At 39.6% G+C, this 18689-nt stretch overlaps 2 protein-coding genes across 17 annotated transcripts in view; both read right to left on the reverse strand.

Annotated features, from left to right (window-relative positions):
• cntn1a (contactin 1a) overlaps positions 1-4615 on the reverse strand; it is a 61408-nt gene extending 56793 nt beyond the window's left edge. Inside the window, exon 1 of the mRNA XM_026175390.1 lies at positions 4468-4615. The gene's annotated coding sequence lies outside the window, so the exon portion shown is untranslated. The remainder of the gene's footprint in view (positions 1-4467) is intronic.
• A 5712-nt stretch (positions 4616-10327) lies between these two features.
• LOC113026518 (neuronal cell adhesion molecule-like) overlaps positions 10328-18689 on the reverse strand; it is a 77464-nt gene continuing 69102 nt past the window's right edge. For 11 of the 16 annotated variants that reach the window (XM_026175398.1, XM_026175396.1, XM_026175397.1 and 8 more), the window contains 4 exons: positions 17345-17506; positions 16535-16666; positions 15469-15547; positions 10329-12623 (listed from right to left, as the gene is read on the reverse strand). In XM_026175398.1, the coding sequence (XP_026031183.1) occupies positions 12377-12623; positions 15469-15547; positions 16535-16666; positions 17345-17506 (620 nt within the window). In that variant the 3' untranslated portion in view covers positions 10329-12376. Of the gene's footprint in view, positions 13537-15468; positions 15548-16534; positions 16667-17344; positions 17507-18689 lie in introns of all 16 variants that reach the window. The other 5 variants (XM_026175409.1, XM_026175410.1, XM_026175408.1 and 2 more) reach the window with 4 other exon arrangements.

Raw genomic sequence — 18689 nt, forward strand, 5'->3', positions numbered from 1 at the left:
GATAACAAATTTTATATCTCTTTTTCTATATATACATATCTTGAGGGTAGCTTATTTTTCTGTCTTTAGAACTAAACCACTCCAGTCTGCATTTGCAAAACAAACCAGAAGAACCACATGAGCCAACTCAGCACTTAGCAGAGTCACATAGATTACACGAAGAAGAACAGCTATACAAAGGGTAAAAAAATAAATAAACTAAGTCATTTCTTTTTTGTTTTCCTATCTTTGTCCTTCACCGGGATCTTCAACGCTATAAATAGACATGTCATTTAGCAGGTGATATCAAAAAAATCTATTTTTATCTTTAGTATTGTTCCGCGTTTGTGTAAACTAACAGAAGGCTGTTCATGCAGGTTGTAGCCTCTTTTTTTAAATCATGAAGTAGACATGCCAGATGCAAATCATATCTTTCTAGAGCAGGGGTGGGCAATCTCAGTCCACGAGGGCTGGTGTCCCTGCAGGTTTTAGATCTCACCTTGGGTCAACACACCTGAATCACATGATTAGTTCGTTACCAGGCCTCTGGAGAACTTCAGGACATGTTGAGGAGCTAATTTAGCCATTTAAATCAGCTGTGTTGGTTCGAGGACACATCTAAAACCTGCAGGGACACCGGCCCTCGTGGACTGAGATTGCCCACCCCTGTTCTAGAGAGTCAGTCACATTTTAAAAATCATACAAGCTAAATCCAGTGTAGATGATTAATTGTTCATAGGCAGCATTGGCTTGGAATTAGAAATAAGTAGCCTCCTGGAGCATTATTATCATCAGATTCACAGGAGTAACAGTAGTGCTGTAAGTGAATGAGCTGTAAATGAGTGCTGTAAGACTAAACACACCAATGAAAGAAAAGGCCTAAACTCTGGACTCCTACAGCAAGGGGTTTCTGTGGCTCTGTATTTCTCTGTGGGGTCTTTTGCTAGCATGGATTGGGTTCGCTTGTCACCGTAGAGAAAAGGGTTACAGCAAATCTCACAAGCTGACCTGATCAATGACATATCTATCTTGGAGGGAATCGGCTTTTGGACAATGAGAATGCCTCCACCAAAAGGGCATGATGTACACTATATATGAAAATAATGCATGTGAATCATGTTGTATTAAATAAGGCTTTTAACTAGTGAGTTAAACCATAAATTCATTTATTTATTTTACTGAGGTCAAAATGAATCTATTCTTTTTCTGAGACTTTTACGCTCTGATTTCTGCTACCAGGGGATTCGCCACCTGTTGGACATTAAAAAGAATGCAGATTTGCCTTTGAGAGCCCTGTATCCATATTTATATACAGTCTATAATGATATGCTTTGGCCTTCTCAGTAAACAGGACCCAACTGAAGATTTTAAACTAAGGTGTTAGACACCACACACTGGCATTCAATTTGATATCACATCTGACAAAAGAAACACTAACTTCTTACATTTGAGAAGACAAAACCAGCAAAACCAAAGTGATTTGTGATTTGGCTTCAGTTATAACCTGCACGGCTCTTATATCTCCCTAATGGCTCTGCAAAATAAATAAGTATCATCCCATTACAACACTGTAAGTGCAGCTGAATACAATTACACTTGCATTAGCTTTATAGAATTGCACAAATTAGATGGGTTAGCAACACGTGGTGTGCAAATATCCACTATGCTTATGAGTTCTTGGTAGTGCTGTCTTTCTATATAGGATCTATATGATAAAAAGCATGCAGAGAGCAGGGTGCAGCATACACTGGCAGAATCATGCCTAGTGAAAACTGTATTCAGATAGCCAAGGATGGCAGATGGATACTGAAGCCCATTCTAGTTCTAAACTATGAACAGAGAGGTCTGTCTCCAGGCAAGCACAGAAGACGTCATGTCTCTCTGCCTCACCACCGTACCATTAGTGAAGCTCGCTATTGATTGATGGTGTGTAAATTGCTGAGCAATCTATGGAAAGCATCAAGACGACAGCATTTCACGTTTTGTCAGCAGGACACAGAGAAGCACTCTTACAGCAAAGACAGCAAGAAAGAGCGGCGTTTGTGCGCGTGTTCCTCGCACAGTGTTCAACGTCATGGGCTGTCTCGTCCCGCTGCATCCTCTCGTAGCACATTCACCCTTACAATGAGGCAAGTCTACAAGATGTATTCCCTTCAGCGTATCTGACAGAGCACTCAATGTGAGAGAACAAACAGCATCTAACAAACTTGTCCTACTGCTGCCAAATGCTATTGTTGCCAATCAGTTTAGCGTGTTTTTGTGAAAATCAAAGGTCAAATCTATCTTCTTCAGTTAGGCTAATGCTCCGGTCCAGGAATTTGTAGTGCAAGGCTTGGAAGGACATCTGGAAACAATCTAATCTCCTAAAGGGACTCTCAAATCTTAGATTGAAAACATCCAAGGTTCTTTTTGATGCTCATATCAAGCGAGTAGTGTTTTAAGGACAAGGGGAATGAACCAAAAATCTCTTTGTGCCTTATTTTCATATAAAAGTCTCATAATATGTCTGCAGTAAAAAAAAAAAAAGGCTAAATCCCAGATAAGAAAAGACCATTTCTCTCCCTCATTCTCATATTCACAAGTTAGATGTTGAGTGAAGCAAAGTCTCGATGGGAAAGTTCACATTCAGGCCAGCTCTATCTTCTGCCTCAGGTGAGGTTCACCTGTCTACATCAATACATTGCAGATACATGTGACTGATGCTTCCAACCAAAGAAGAAATACTGTAAGTGCATGTTTATGTTGAGTTATTTGACTGTGACACTAATAGAGGCTGAGCCTGTCCTGTGACGCCGACACGCATCAAAAACCAGGGACATCTTACAGGATACTGTGGTATGCCGGGCCAGTGTGCTGGCAGAGAACAGCTTATTTCAAAATTCAGAACAGAGACATTTTGCTGTGGAGCCAGGGGATAAAACGCAAGATGCTACTTTGCACACACAAGGATAGCCTACTTCTGTGAAGAGTAAATTCATTCACTTGGAGGAGAGTGTCTGTCCTCGGGGTGTCCACGGGGTAGCACAGGATGCATTAACAGCAGCAAGCTTACAAGATTCATAAAGCTCGCCACCTGACAGGCGCCAATGGAATCCCTGTGACATTTTGTGCCACATTAGAGCTCTGATTCAGCCAGGACACACACAGTGAACAATCCTTCACTTGCAATGAGTGGTGTAAACAAAGTCAGAATGAAAATGTAGGCCAGAAATATCTAGCCTATTCACAGAGGATTTTCAAACCTCAGCAAATAACCTGAAAATACTTCGAGTAATTACACTGTGAACCACATAATGCAAAGTTGTGGCTGCTTAAAATATCTTTTGCCCTGACCGCCAATCAAAGCAGTTCATTGGGGCCACTCTTTAGCATCGTAATGAATGCTATAGCAGTGTAAAAGCCAAGACATTAAGTTATTCAGTAGTCATGGAGACATAGATCAGGCAGTCTTAACGATGTCAGTTATTTTTTGCCAGACTTGAGCCACTGCTGCTATTAATGAGCTCATAGGTTACAATATTCTCCAATCCGTGGTGAGCCCCATACATATGCAGAATACCAATGTATGTCATGAATCATCATATCTGGGATTTTTTTATATACATAATTGGACTGTGTCCCCAATGAGTGCAATTTTATACACATTTTATGTATTTTTTTTATTATTAATATTCAGGCTACATGTTGGAAGTCTCTTTATAAATGTCCCAAAAGCCCCTGTTGATTCTCTAAGCCTGAGTTTACCAACATAACATGAGCAGTTCCTCTTCACTAAAACCTAGTCTGGTGAGTCAGGACGCGCCCATGACTCCGTCTCCAGCACCTGACAGAAAGACCCTGCAATGGGCCATTACGAAGCGTTACGGCTCAGTCTGCTGGTAAAGATGACATACAGCCATTAGTCTCAATCAATCGTGGTGCTGAAACCGGGAAGTGGGTTATACTCCCACCCCAGATCAAAGTGTTTACGGATGCCTCTTCATAATTTCTTGGCTGCGAGGGAGCCAGTAGTTTGAATCATCATCGGTATGTGCAGCGCTACCAGGATATGGCCTCTGGCGTGTTTTCATTTATCTTGACTTATACGTTCGGACTTATTACTTCAAAACAGATGCGCAAAAAAGGGGAAAACACATCACGAACCCACCATCGAGTGTGTTTTGGGAGGTCAGGATGTACAGATGCTAAAAAAGCAGCATCCCCGCCACGCACGCCGCGATCATATTGATCACGTTATCTGTCTGGATCTACATGCAAAAAAATCATAAATTCTTTTTGGGTTTTTTGTCTTTTTCGCGTCCAAATCGTTACATATTTCTGCATTGCGGGCGGCTGAATGAGCTCAATCTCATCCGCGCATCCCACTTGCCCGTTGTAAACAACGCTGATTTCCCAGCTGTCAAAAAAAAAGCTGCACCCGGCTTCTTCTGAAATAATGTCAAAAAATCAGTTCTCACGCTGTCTGCTCAGCGCTCTCCTCGTCCTTACCTTGCGTAGCGGGCAACTGCGTCCGTCCGTCCGTCCGTTGTGTCCTTCAGGATGCTCACACCTGCTCAGCACCGCATCGCCGGGCGCTCAAGATCAGGGAAAGAAACTGACGGAGCCGCGGTCCTGTCCCCGTGGACTGAAAGAAGGGTTATGGCTGCTGACTTAGGGGGGCGCTAGACCTGCTCGTTCCACATGACCACAGTGGACCCCGCAGTGAAGCCCAGACCACTTTCAGATCAGAGCAGCCCATGAAGTTTTTCTTTAGTTATTATTTAACATAAAATGATAAAGGGGCTGTATTAAAATAATTTATTCTGTCGCCTACTGGGAAGTTTTAGATCTCTTCTTGATTTAAATGAGGGAGAACATGATTTATATATCTTCTTGAGATATGTTTTCCCCTTTTGCCCTTTAAAAAAAAAGTAAATGAAATGATACATATTAAAACTCAGCAGCACATTCTGACATCCAGCAGACATAAGCAAATGAAGCCCATTTGAAGTAATTTTTGACTGCTAAGCGTTTGCCTCAGTTCAATACTCACTATCTTTTAACTCTGATTTTCTCTCCTTGGAGTCTGTCCCAGATATTAATGCATGTACATGCACAGATCAGTTTGTTTTTAACTAATAAACGGGATGAATAATGAATTTGGTTGCTCCGAAAATGTAGTGTTCTTGAATAACCTACACATTTTAAACATCTGTGGGTATTAAGTACAGTTCCCTACAGCTCATTACTGGTGGCAAAGACAGAAAAAACTATAGTTCCTGTTGCTAGATTTGGTTAACCTCCATCCCTCTACCATCTCTCACGTGATGCCAACATTAACCTTCAGTGGTCTCATCCCTAACTGGACCAGTCTCATACACCTGAGTCCCATCAGTTAACACTTGCTCTCTGATATCTTTTGTTCTGCTTTTGAGAATCAAATTTGTCTGCCTCCAAGAAATAAATAACAAAACACGGACGTATAAATAAATATCTCAGCCCTTCATCGGTCATCAGTTCTGCTTTACCGACTGAAATGTATGCACACAGAAAACTTTTTTAAGACAAACTGGTTCCTATGGAATAGTGTTTATTTTGCAATGCATATGTGCACTTGGAAGCTGATTTTTAATGTGCTTGTTGGATGATTTGTGCTGTGCCACAAACTAAAAATTCCATCCGCTGTTTTGGGCTTGCAGCTAAACTCTCAGACAAAAAATCGTAAATCTTGGATGGATAAATTGATCTGCGTGTCTGCACACTGCTGAGAAACGAGTGTGACGGCAGCCTGCATATTAACTGTCAGCTTGTTGTTCATCGTGCCGATATCAAAAGGGCACCTCTACTAATTACAACGCCTTGCCCATGTGTCAGTCTAAACATGAAACCATCTCAATCCCCTGGGATTAGATCTAAATCTTGGATGTAAACACCAAACGCCAAGTAATAATCTGCGGTGGCAGAAGCCTATAAATAATGCAGGAATCCTTGAGAAAGAGCAGGGCAGAATTAATTGAAGGACTTAGCCTCTCTGGCTAAGATATCAAAGAAGTTTTTTTTATGCCTTCTTCTTTTTTTAGTGTGATCAGAAACGGACTTTACATTGAGGGTATGGCCCTCAATGTAAAAGGCAGATCAAGCTGAGTGTAGCAGCTTTGTTCCCCAGAGATATAGTTATTATTCAGACTTTTAATCAAGAAGCGATTGTTTCCTCTCAGATGGCAACTCAGTGGATATATCATTAAAATCATGACACTCCATAGAAAATCACCAAGCCGAAGGGACTTGGTAAGACTGAAGAAATTTATGGCAGCCAAATACAGTAGTGTAGTGCATGGCCTAAAAGGATATTATTCTGCATTAGGGTTATCCAAGCTCTAGTTGTCTTCAACCCAAAGACAAGCACTGTTGTTCCTCTTGCAACATGGCAGTGCAAATAGAGACAGATCCTGCTGGTGAATTAGAATGTTACAAGGTCGGTATCTGGGGTGGATAAGAGGAACGGCAAACACCCTGCTGTCTGGAAAGAATGGGTGGCTGACATCTATCTGCCTGGCAAAGGGGGAGGAGGAAAGAGGGACACGAAGAAGCATGGGAGGAGGGGGGGTAAATGTAATTTAGCCTCCGTGATCTCCACAGGGGCCCGTGCAAAGGTAACCCCCACCCATCAACCCAAATACACATGGGATATAGTCGGGGGTGCACAGGGAATAAGAATCAGGGTGTGGAAAGGTTATTATCCTGGTGTAATCTTGATAATAAAAAAAAAAATGGGGGATGGGTTTTTAGAGATAGTTAATACCAGATCAATAGAACAAAACACTCATTTTTGTTCAGTAAAAACTCCCACCACATGAGCTCATTCCCCCCACCTAAAGGAAAACAGTTATTTGGATACACTCATATTCATCCGAGAAGAGATGATTTCACTCCTACTGCTGTGGTTTTCAATTTCAGGTTAAACAAATCTACCAGTCAGGCTAAAAATACTTAGTCTTGACAGATGTGTGTGTGTGTGTGTGTGTGTCTGCGTAATGCGCATGTGTGTATGTGACTATGTGTTGGCTAACCATTTGTCAGCCATATGGAAATGTCACAGAATAATCATAAACAATTATCCACCCCAGCTCTCAAAGCTTCAGAATAGGGCAAATTTACATAAAGAGACACAAAGGCTCTGTCACTTACATACAAAAGAACAGACCCCCTGAAGCTTAGCACACACTTAAAATGTATCAGAAACTAAATGTTGATGCTTTTCTAACACCCTCGTTTCATATCCTTGATTCTTCATAACTTACATGGATGCTTAAAGACTCTTAGCATCTGGTATGCAAATGGGCTGCTTTAAAGCTGGTTGCAGGTTGTTTGAAAACAGAGGATCACAAGAAGGCTGTGTAATGATATTTTTTCCCTATTGGAAGTAGACATAAACCAGCTGTAGATCAATTTAAACCAGGCTTTCTACTCAGTGATAAATCAAAGTCCTGGACACAGACAGATCTGGGAACGGTTAATGGATGCTATGGCAGACGTACAGCCAACACAGGATGAATCCACTGAAGACTGAATGATGAATGGGAAAATGGAGGAGGGGGGTGACTTTGAAGCAGCGGGAAGGGAGGCTGGTGAGATGGTTGGTGGAGACCAGGAGGGTAATGGGGCAGCTGCTTGTTTGATGGTAATGATTGCCAATCAACAGACAAATAATGTGATTCTGCTGCCATGGAATAAGCCTCTTACAGGAAGTCCAGCTATTCGAGGACTAGGGATGTTAACAGAAGGACTAACAACTTCATAGGCTTTCAGCTAAAATGTAGAGTGATTGTGCGGATTGTAATTTGACTACACTATTCGGTAAGGGGATATACATATGTGGCATTTTCTCTTTTTACAGCATCATTAAAATAGTTTTGTTGACAGTTTGCATCATGCAGACTGTGCATTTGCCAGTAAGCTTTTAAAAGCCTGTTGCTTACTCCAGCCATCGGTGTAATTGCCTCACGTCACTAGATGGCAGTAAAGTCAAGAGGTAAAATCTGTCAAATGGAAACAAATTGACAGACAAGTCCTGTGGCTGAAGGTCATAAGGTCATTGAGATCACCACTGCTGCTCGGAGAATGCTGTTTATTTTAAATAATATAGCCTTTGTTCCAGTTGCAATTCACAACAGTTCATTTTTTTTTCATATTCTCCCCGTGACCAGGTCTCATTTTGGACCCCCCCCCCCCCCCCCCCCCCAAGTATTTTCAAGACACTAGATAGCAAGCTTCCCTGCTTCTTGACACCACTGCTGTGTGATAAAGCACCAGATGGTGGGTTGCTATCTCAATATTTCTTGATAGTGCCCATGATGGAAGTGGCCACGAGTAAGCTCCAAAAAGGTGGAGTCCAACTACTGTGTTGCAAAAGACCCTATAGAGGCTTCCCCAAGGAGTTTCAGGAAGGTGAAGATATCCATATTAGTCTGTTTCTCAGCTTTTGCTCAATGTACATTCATTGATGCAGTTTAGATCATTTGGCTAATTTCACGGTCCAATATCCAAGAGCCCATTTGAAGATTTAAGATTTAAGTCAATACAGCAACACAGCACAGAGCAGTTATCTAAACTCTGCATCCTCACTGTGGATGATGGATACAGCGGCTCCTTTTGAAAAATAAGTGCTTGACTCCGAATTATAACTCACAAACGCACATCTTAAAGCAGAGAATTCATAAGTTGAAGAGGAAATTACGTCTCATTAATATTGATCTATTTTTCAAAATTAAGCAAGCTTACTATTCATCTCTGAATGAAGAAAATAAGAACAACCCCAGCTTACTTCTTTTCACTGTAGCCAGGCTGACAAGAGTCAGAGCTCCACTGACTCTTCCATTAGTCCATTAACCTTAACTAGTAACAACTTAATGAATTTCTTCACAAATAAAATTTTAACCATCAGAGTATAGAAACAGCTTTAGTTAAGAGTTGTGCCTCATCACATGAAGGTGTGGGTCATCATCAGCAGAGGTTTCGAGTGAAACCATTGTGAGACCTTCCCTCAACCTATTGTGTGAGATGTGACGTTAAGGCGCCTGGGAAGGGATCTCAAAACTGCACTGTAGGTGGCAGACAGTTGGTGTCGTGAGCCATCTCCTGTGTTCACGGATAGTCGTTCACAGTGGACATAGATGACTTCTTCCCCTCCTCTTTCAAACCATCGGTCTTCTCTGTCTGAAACGTGAACATTGGCGACCTCGAAAGAGTGACCTTTATCCTTTAGATGCAGATGTACAGCTGAGTCTTGTCCTGTCGAGGTGATTCTTCTATGTACCATGCATTTATGCAGTGGCTGTTTGGTTTCTCCAGGGTAGAGGTCTAAGCATTCGTCGCTGCAGTGCACACCATATACCATGTTGTTTACATTGTGGTTGGGAGTTTTGTCTTTGGGATGAACAAGTTTTTATCTGATTGTGTGGATGGGTCTGAAGTGCACTTGGATGTCATGCTTGTAGATGCCACGCCTATGAGCCATGCTTTAGTGCTAAATTTATACTCTTCTTATGGACACTGACCGTGGACTTATTTCTGTGCTTGTACTCCAGCTGCAGTATTCGATACTATCGACTATAATATTCTATTACAGAGCAGTTGTTTGAATCACATTTACCTAATAGACTACAATTTGTTCATGTAAATGGGTAGACTTCTTTACACAATAATATTAATAAGTTCCTTAGTAATATTAATGTTTAGTTCTCTAGCTTCCCTTTGGCAGTATCATGAGAAGCCATATCATAAATTTTCATTGCTATGCAGATGACCCAACTTTTTCAAACCATGAAGCCAGATGAGACACATCAGTTAGCTAAACTGCAGGAATGTCTTAAAGACATAAAGACCTTGTTAACCTCCAATTCCTGCTTCTAAAAATGAAAAAAGTTATTGACAATTAATGGCATTACTTGCCCTCAAACAACACTTCGAGGAATTTTGAACTCTGTTCTGGTCATTGACTTCTCTTCATTGGTTCCCTGTTAAATCCAGAAAGAAATTTTAAATCCTTCATTGAATCCTGTTTCTGGGAGAGGTTTTTTCCTGATAAAAATGACTTTTTCTTTCCCACTGTTGCCAAGTACTTGCTCATATAGGCTTGTCTGTTTGTAGGGTTTCTACCTTATAATATAATGCACCTTGGGATGACTGGTGTTATTTAGTGGTATATAAATAAAATCGAATCTATCATGTTAACAACTGTATTTTATTAACTACGATCCAGTAGCTACTTATTGTCTATTAACTAGCACTTATTAAAATTATCTCAATACAAACTTGACCTTTTTACATATCTGAGTTTTTAGAAGCCTCACCAAAGTGATTTTGATAGCCAAACTGAAAATGGTACACGGTTTTTATTATGTGGTATTGTTATGAGCTGAATCAGAAATCAGAAATTATGCAGCAATTAAGACTCAAGACAGTGTTTGTTATGGAGTACTGAATTTAAATGCATTCACAGCATGACAAGGCAATGACATTTTAAGCCTGAAAACATTTAGTTATTTATTCATTCATTATTTCCTGCAGCTTGAGTTCCATACTTTCACTAAAAGGAAAAAAAATATTACATAGCGATAAAGAAAGAGTCTGTTAGTACAAATCTGTTTCTTAAATACAAAAAAAACATTTGCAATACTGTCAGAAAAGAGCATAATTTTAGAAGTATATTGAGACTTAGCAGAACCAGTACAAATCAGAATAGTATAATTTTGTGCATCATGATATCGACATTGTAAAACAGCAGGATTATATAACTTGGCATTCAAATCAGAAAGCAATAAGAATCTGACTGTATATGCAATTTTCTGTCCAGTTAGTTACAGTACAATGTACACTGTGCACAGCAAGTAGAAATGAATATGTTTATATATATATATATATATATATATATATATATACACATACACATACATATATATGTATATATATATATGTTCTCTACAAGTTGTCTATATTTATAATATTCCTACCAACAAGTTAAGCCATATCGTGCATGATATCGTCGCTTAGACTGCTGTAAAAGCTGCTTGTTCCTGTACAATCAATTAAGATATTTACAATTTCAACAAATATTCTACATGTCTTTAAAAAAATAAAACTTGATGCAAGTTAAGAAAAACTAAATCTTGATCCCATCCAAAGGCCCTCAAGAGCAGTTAGTAAATGCGAACAACTTTTGCTTAATAGGAGTTGAATTAATGTGCTGTGTCCACAACCACACACAAACACAAATATCCATACACTGCAGAAATACCATTAGGTATTGCAGGCATTTATACATCAGTGGTGGTTCTTACAATGTTTTCATTTGATCCAGTGCAGTGTTTTACTTTTCAAAGAAATCAAAGCCAGTCCTGTGTCTTAAAAAAAAAAAAGCCAAGCACATATTAATTATTCGTCCATCCACAGGGTGCTCTTCTCATGCTTATCTTATCCATCCTTGGATGTGACTTCTGCATTTCTCCCATTGTCTCTGTTCCAGACACTGAAGGCCAGAAAGAGACTTTGCAAGTGAATCAATGCTTTAAAGAAAAGGCACTACCTGCTGAAGGAGCACTTGCAGGGACTGAAGCAAGCTATCACACCATCAGCTATTCCCTACTGGCCTTCAGATCAAGCACAATAAGAGGAGGTCACATGCAGGGCAAAGGTCATGAGGTCATGTGACATGCCATGCAGCACTTTAGCCTCCTTCTTCATCGTCGCAGTGTGACAGCGACTACAGATGAGGACGTATCAGTGCAACACTGAATTATAACGTGCACTGCTCTCAAATTCCACTGTGCAGAATGTTCACTTCATTAAATATAACTTTACATATGCGCTGTACAACATCTTCCTTTTAAACGCACCATGGGAACTGCCTTAATGTAATAGATTACATAGCATTTTTCTGGTACAAGTTTCTGGGTTGGAAAAAAATATACATGGAGTAGTAGAAATTTACTGTAGACAATGCCCCCTATTTGAATAGATAATATGACAACCATCAACACAAACAAATATAGTTCAGACAATAACTGCATAGTCCATATCAGATTTCTGGTAAAAATGCAATAGTTGTTAATATTAAAGTGTTGATTAATATATGGATTTATGGAACTGTCATGAACTGTTAAAGTTATGGCTGAGCTGGTTACTTCCTAAATGTCGCTCAGGGTATAATTAGCTAAGGTTTTCCAAGCTTCTCCATAAGACGTCCGTGTGAAAACATAAATGTCTTTAATGAGTTTTACGTTTCATTTATGGAGCTGGGTATACATGTTTGATCATAAAGCCATGCAGTGTTGGGACAGCCCTGTAAGAGTGATGTAGGGATTGAGGGGGCTTGAGTAGTCAGTGCATCACCCCGCACCGTTCTGTTAAGACCGACTGGCTACACAAAAGAGTTCAAGGAGTTCATGGCTTTTATAGGGGATGGGGCCTCCGAGCTCTCATGGCCCTCAGCAGTGTCCCTACTGGCACTCTTTCCACTATACTGCCCGATAAAGGAGCCATCCTCGTTGAACTGTCCGTCTCCTCCTTCACCGTAGTCAACTAAACTGTCGTCACTGTCGTCTCTCTTAACTGTCCCATTAGATGGCGAGCGGCTCCCTTTTAAAGGTTTATGGTCCTCATTGTCACTGAAGGAGAAAATAACATGCAGGCATTACAGGTGAGATGATGTGACAGATGCAATAAGGAGAATAGTGATCACTTTTTTTTTTTTAGATGGAGCATAGAAGAGCCAATTGTTGCTTTTACCACAACCTACCCCTTAAGTTCGGTAGATAATGGCAAAGTTGTTATATGAATATTAATATGCAGCAATGAATATAAAATACATTTCAATGCACATTCGGGTTGCTCCATGTCTAAAAAATGTTAGCCATGAATGATTAGCTGGTTTCCATCAGGCAACGGGGGAATAAAGCTCAAGCAATCATACCCTTTTCAAATTCCCCCTGAAACCAAATATGAAGTGGTAAATATGCTGTTTGACAAAAGCATTTTTCTCCCAAGGCAGAGACTGTGATGAAAAACAGAAAATCCAATGAAATGACGTGAATAAAGGAAAGTTTAAGCCAAGTATCCCTGCCCCCAAAGCAAGCACGACGATAAATCACAAGTTGGCAAAAATGCATGGAAAGTCCGCAAAGAAAGTTTTCTTTGGGTATCAGATAGTTGAGAACATTGCATATACACGACTTGAACACCAATGAGATCGCAAAGCTTTCACAATGCTGAGATGCTCCAAAATGGAAAGACAATAAATGGTATGCAAAAGCATTTAGGGGACATGACGGGAATAGAATAGCCACAGATTGCTGACGGCTTATTTTTTGAAGCACTGCACATAATGAAGGCTTTGTGACAAAATATTATACACGATGACAGCTGTGAAAGATAGCAAGCATTTTTCTCCGCAGTGACTTCATTACCCACCGACCCTTTACACATGCTACATTTACAAAACCCTTCACCGCCGCCAATCCCCATCATTGCCCTTACCTTTCCTGAGACCTACACCCCCTGCGTTAGGATGACGACGTCACTCTGAGATCAAACACATTCCTACATTTTACATTTCTGTAAGTCTGGCACTTTAACAGGCAAATGTGCTTTGTACAAGTACAGATTGATCTAAAAATACAGTATACTCTCCAGCAGTCAAACAAGAACAGCTCAGTTGACTTAAGTAATGCCTTTATTGACATACTGTAAGGTTCCAGCTGAGTGTAATGAAACAGCATGGATATAAAGAATACTCTCACAAAGGCACTATAATATTTATACACTTTGCCTTGTGATTTGTCTATTGTGTTTTTACAGCCGATATCCATTGGAGAGATTATCTCGTGGTGTAAATACTACAGACTGGTGGTATTCTAGATTTAAAAATATATCAACACTTTTCTGTGTAACATATTTATTTGTGCCAAACACTTCCAGTGCTGTCTAAAAACCAATAACAACTCATTCGTGAGCCACATTGTTACAATGGGCAAAAAGCTCCTTAATTATGATGAACATGAACTCTGTTATTAAGCTGACTCCCACATATTCTATCCTGATTCGGTGCAGACTTACAAGCACAACAAACTGGCTATTGAAAATAGGCACCCCAAAAAATACACTGTCTTTGAGATACTATTCCTTGTAAACTACAGTAGCCAGCTATTTTAAGAAGCTCTTTAAAGTTAAAGTAACCTGTTTTTAGAAATTTAAGTCTTCACTGGAAATGTAAGAGTTGCAATGGAGAGCTATAGATAAGCGGGAGGATTGGGCAGTAGTGCGAAACAGACGACTATTCTGTTGATCTTTTCCCAGAAAAATAAAATCTAGAATAACACCAATCATAAATGATTTCTACTAAAGAATGGCTATTGGCCTGTTGTAAATAGCATTAACCAGCTCTGTCCTCTCAGTGTTGATTGCTTCCCTCAAGCATGCTGACAATTTCATAACATACCCATATGCATCTATATACTGTATATCTATATCTATCTATCTCTCTATATATAAACAATACTTCCATTCAACACATTATTGCCTACAGCAAAATTTCATACATAATATCAAATCTTAAAACCATGCATATCACATTTTTATATATAATTAATGATATGTATTTATCGCACATCTTCTGTCTCACATAAAATCCATAGAACAGATTCATGTATACATAATACAAAAAGGAATATAAAATATAAAAGCAAGACCATCTTAGAAATTCACTTATAAAAAAAAAGAATATTCAAAAATGCTAGTTTTACAGAAGTAAAGTGCTTCATTGTTCTGTATTCTGCATGTGATTGAAGAAGCAGCCTAGAAAAAGGATGCTGACAAGCATAGCTGGATAACTGAAGTAACAGTTAACAGGACTGACCATTTCAGAGATTTTCAATCCTATCAGGGTCATGTACTGTAAGTAGCAATACACTAGGCAAAGTGTTAATGCTAATATATATATATATATATATATATATATATATATATATATATATATATATATATATACTATACATACAATGTATATGATTAGCTTATTAGTTGAAAAGCTTGGGGTCAGTTAGGGATGTGTTGCAAATGAAAGTAGCTTATACTGTTTATTCCTGACAGTCTTATTTGTAATGTTAAAACACCCTAAACCACGAATCCCCTGAACCTGAAGAATCCTGCACACATATCAAGCACACATAAAGTCCAACACAAACAGCATCCAGGGTGTCCCAGAATCCAGAAACAAAATCTTGTACTTCACGGTGGTAGAAGATCAGACTGGGTTACTTCCTCTTGTTGTTTTGACTTTAGTTAATGGTGATTCTGGTTGATTTTTTTTATTAGTTTTAAGGGTTGAGAAGTAGGAGGGCGAGCAGAGCTCCAGCACAGAGTGTAGATTTAGGAAAGAAAGTGGGAACACGGGGCAAGTGGTTGATGGGTACAATCTGCTCTGGGGACTCCAAAGGCTGGGGCACTTTCTCTCACCTGTATTCCACAAAAGTACAGTCGTCATCTTTCATGGGCTGGAACTCAGGGTCTGTGTGGGCATCCTCCTTCTCTTTGACTGGTGAGATACAGGAAGCGATTTAGTCAAACTGGCTTTTAAAGAATTGTGAGAAACAACATGTTTCTTAAGCGATATGACGAAGACAGTCGTTCAACATCACCCATGAAATTCAAAAACCGTACCCGAACTTAAATTTGGCCGACCTCAACTTCGAGCTCAGTCTTTGTGTACCTGTAGACTGTTTCTCCCTGTCCAGATGCTTTTTTTTTGTTTCTTTACTGGAAAGTCTGTTCTGACCAACACATTTTAATTTAAAATTTTGAGGGAGTTGACTGAATTGATTGTTGAATTGATATGGACAAAAGAGCTTGCTTGCATGCGCCACAGTTCACATCTGAATGTTCTCTGAGATGTTACACAAGAAATATGTGTTGACAGTCTGACTTGGGAGTGAATTGATGCCTAAACCACTCCACCCATCTGACCCCTATATAAGAGCCAAATAAAAATGACAGGCATGCTCCTGGTTGCGCTCCTAATCTGATGCCCTACCTTTGGGCTGTGGACACTGTGCAGTCTTTCACGCAGAAACCCCAGTGCAGTCCCTGCTCTTAACAAGAGAGCAACATCACTGTGACATAGAAATTCATGTTTTCAGTCCAAGTTTGTGGTTATGTGCAAATGGTCAGAACAGGACTTCTGCATCTAAAACACCAGGAACACTAGGAGAGGTGAATTGAAGGGGAAATGGGCCAAATAGAAATAAGGTATGGTTTTCACTCTTTATAGTTGGACTCACAAAACCTGACTGTAATTTATGGGTTCATTAAAACTGATTAATGTGTGAATCTGACAACAGTGAATAAACCCTGTCAATACAAAAAACCTATTCTCCATTAATGTGAGATGTATACTTCTTTAATGAATGGTTTGATCCAAACTATGTAGGAGTTTGTAACTGTGCATTTTAAAAAGTTCTGCTCTAATAAAGTTGTTATTATAGAAACAACTGTCTTTTTTTGTGGTGATTGTGCCATTACTCACCAGGGTACTTCCCTCCTTTATTTCTCTGGATGAAGCAGATAATGAGAAGGATCAGGATGAGCAGAGCAATTGCACACATGAGGCCAATGAACCATCCCTGAGTGGCGATGTCCACCTGTCTGCTTGCCACAGCTGTCCAGAGAAGGGGAGAAAGACTTAACATTTACACTTGCACTATTTTAACATCTCATCCCCAGTAGCGAGGGAAAACAGCAAAAATTATCCACAATATGTGCTAAAACAAACATGGAAGATCAAGTCAGCGTTTGAGCAGATATCCCATCTGATATGATGAATTTTCAGGTGACGAGTGAATCAAGATTGCATATTATTATTGACAAAGACTTTAACGTTAGATGAGCTAGACAGTTCCTAACATTATCCTATCCGTGACTTGAGCCCGAATTAGTAGTAGTACACAATCAAAGAAGTAACATGTACACACAATTACAGACACACACGCAAACACGGACAGTGACATACAACGTACGTTAGCACGGGTGATATTAAGTCAAATAAAATACTAAAAACAGACTGAAATTCTATATTAGAATATCCACTTCTAAAATCCCCAACAGTGCGACACTGACATTCATTATGCATTAACCAGAAAATCATGCTGTATGTTCTGTCCACATCACTACAGTACATGTCTGGCATATAGAACAACCACATCACATCTGTTAAATCCATGCTCGATTCTGTATAAATATACAAAAGCACAAACTACTCCATACGCGACACACGACAAAGTGTAAGGCCAGGCTCAGCCACACCGAGGTGGAGGCGAACATCCAGGAAGTGCCTCACCTGGGAGAGTAACCAAGAGCTCCTTGGAGTGGTGGAATTCTTGGTCGTGGTGACCCAAAGCCACCAAACGGACCCTATAGCAAAGGCCCCCCTTTAAGCCTTTCAGCGTTATGTTCTGAGAGCCATTCACAAACTCTGTATTCCAGTCCTCTTCACTTTCACCTGCAGGAGTTATGTTCATCAAGAGAAGTATGTTTGAAGGAGCGAACACAACTTCAAAAAGGCCATGGAGATCATGACATTATGGGAACTAATTGTCTGAAAAGAGCATCTACTGGTATGGCATTATGCTGCAGGCAAATGTTAATATTCATGGAGTTCTAAAAAATCCATTAAGTCTATGAATGAATTTATTATTGTGTCCCCGAAAGCTCAATGCACTGCAACTTCAGAAAAGCTGCAAAGTGAGAAAAATCATTTCACCATTTTGATAATATGTGTGCTGTTTAGAAAATACTGAATTCAAAAAAATAACTAAGCTGTAATGGGCTTTCTCATTTTTAAAACTTGCTACTTTTGGATTAGGTTGATATAAAAGTATATTTTCTGTTCTTGTTCCATTGCCATGAAAGGTGGTACATAGCGATAAATGTAACTGAAATACATAAAAAAGTGCTTTTCTAGCTTTACAATAAAAGTCATATTCTCCCATTAAAAAAGTGATTTTACTGATAAATACGACACTTTCACAAAAGGTTAAAACCAGAACAGTTGCCTCAGGCATTTTATATTGTAAGGTAAAGACCATACAATAATAGAGCGAATCCCATCAATCAGATGACTCTATGAGCACTTGGCGACAGTGGGAAGGAAAAAAGCCCTTTTAAAAGGAAAAGCCCTCTGATACAAAGAGCAGTAGAGAGACTTTTCATCTACTTTCAGCTTTACATCAAAACTTTCAAATGTTCACAAATTGTTTTTGACTACCTTGAATTTAGTTAAAAATCATGTAGTAGCCTAAGTAAGTAAAAGTACATTCTCACAGAATTGGCGGCATAGTTGCAGACAAAAATGCCGTATACGTTATCAAACTGGTGGTGATCCTCTTTTGCGCTGAGCTTTTAGGGCCACTGCACGTACACAAATGGTAATGAGCTGAATGTGAGATGTGTTGTGACTGATGACCACAATAATTAGGCTTTTGATAGCAAAATTTTGCAAGATTATGATCTATTATTGTGATCTTCCCTAAGTGAATCTATTAAAATGGTAGGTGTGAGAGAGCCATACTACAGTGCTGTTCATCCTCACTGCAGGTGGATAAAAACAATGGAGAGCACTTCAGTCAAATTCAGCTAGCATAATAGGAAATGTTTGTGCTGCCTTTTATGACGTTTGTCTACAT

Source organism: Astatotilapia calliptera, chromosome 7, assembly GCF_900246225.1.
Source record: "Astatotilapia calliptera chromosome 7, fAstCal1.2, whole genome shotgun sequence".
In the NCBI taxonomy this organism is placed as follows: Eukaryota; Metazoa; Chordata; class Actinopteri; order Cichliformes; family Cichlidae; genus Astatotilapia; species Astatotilapia calliptera.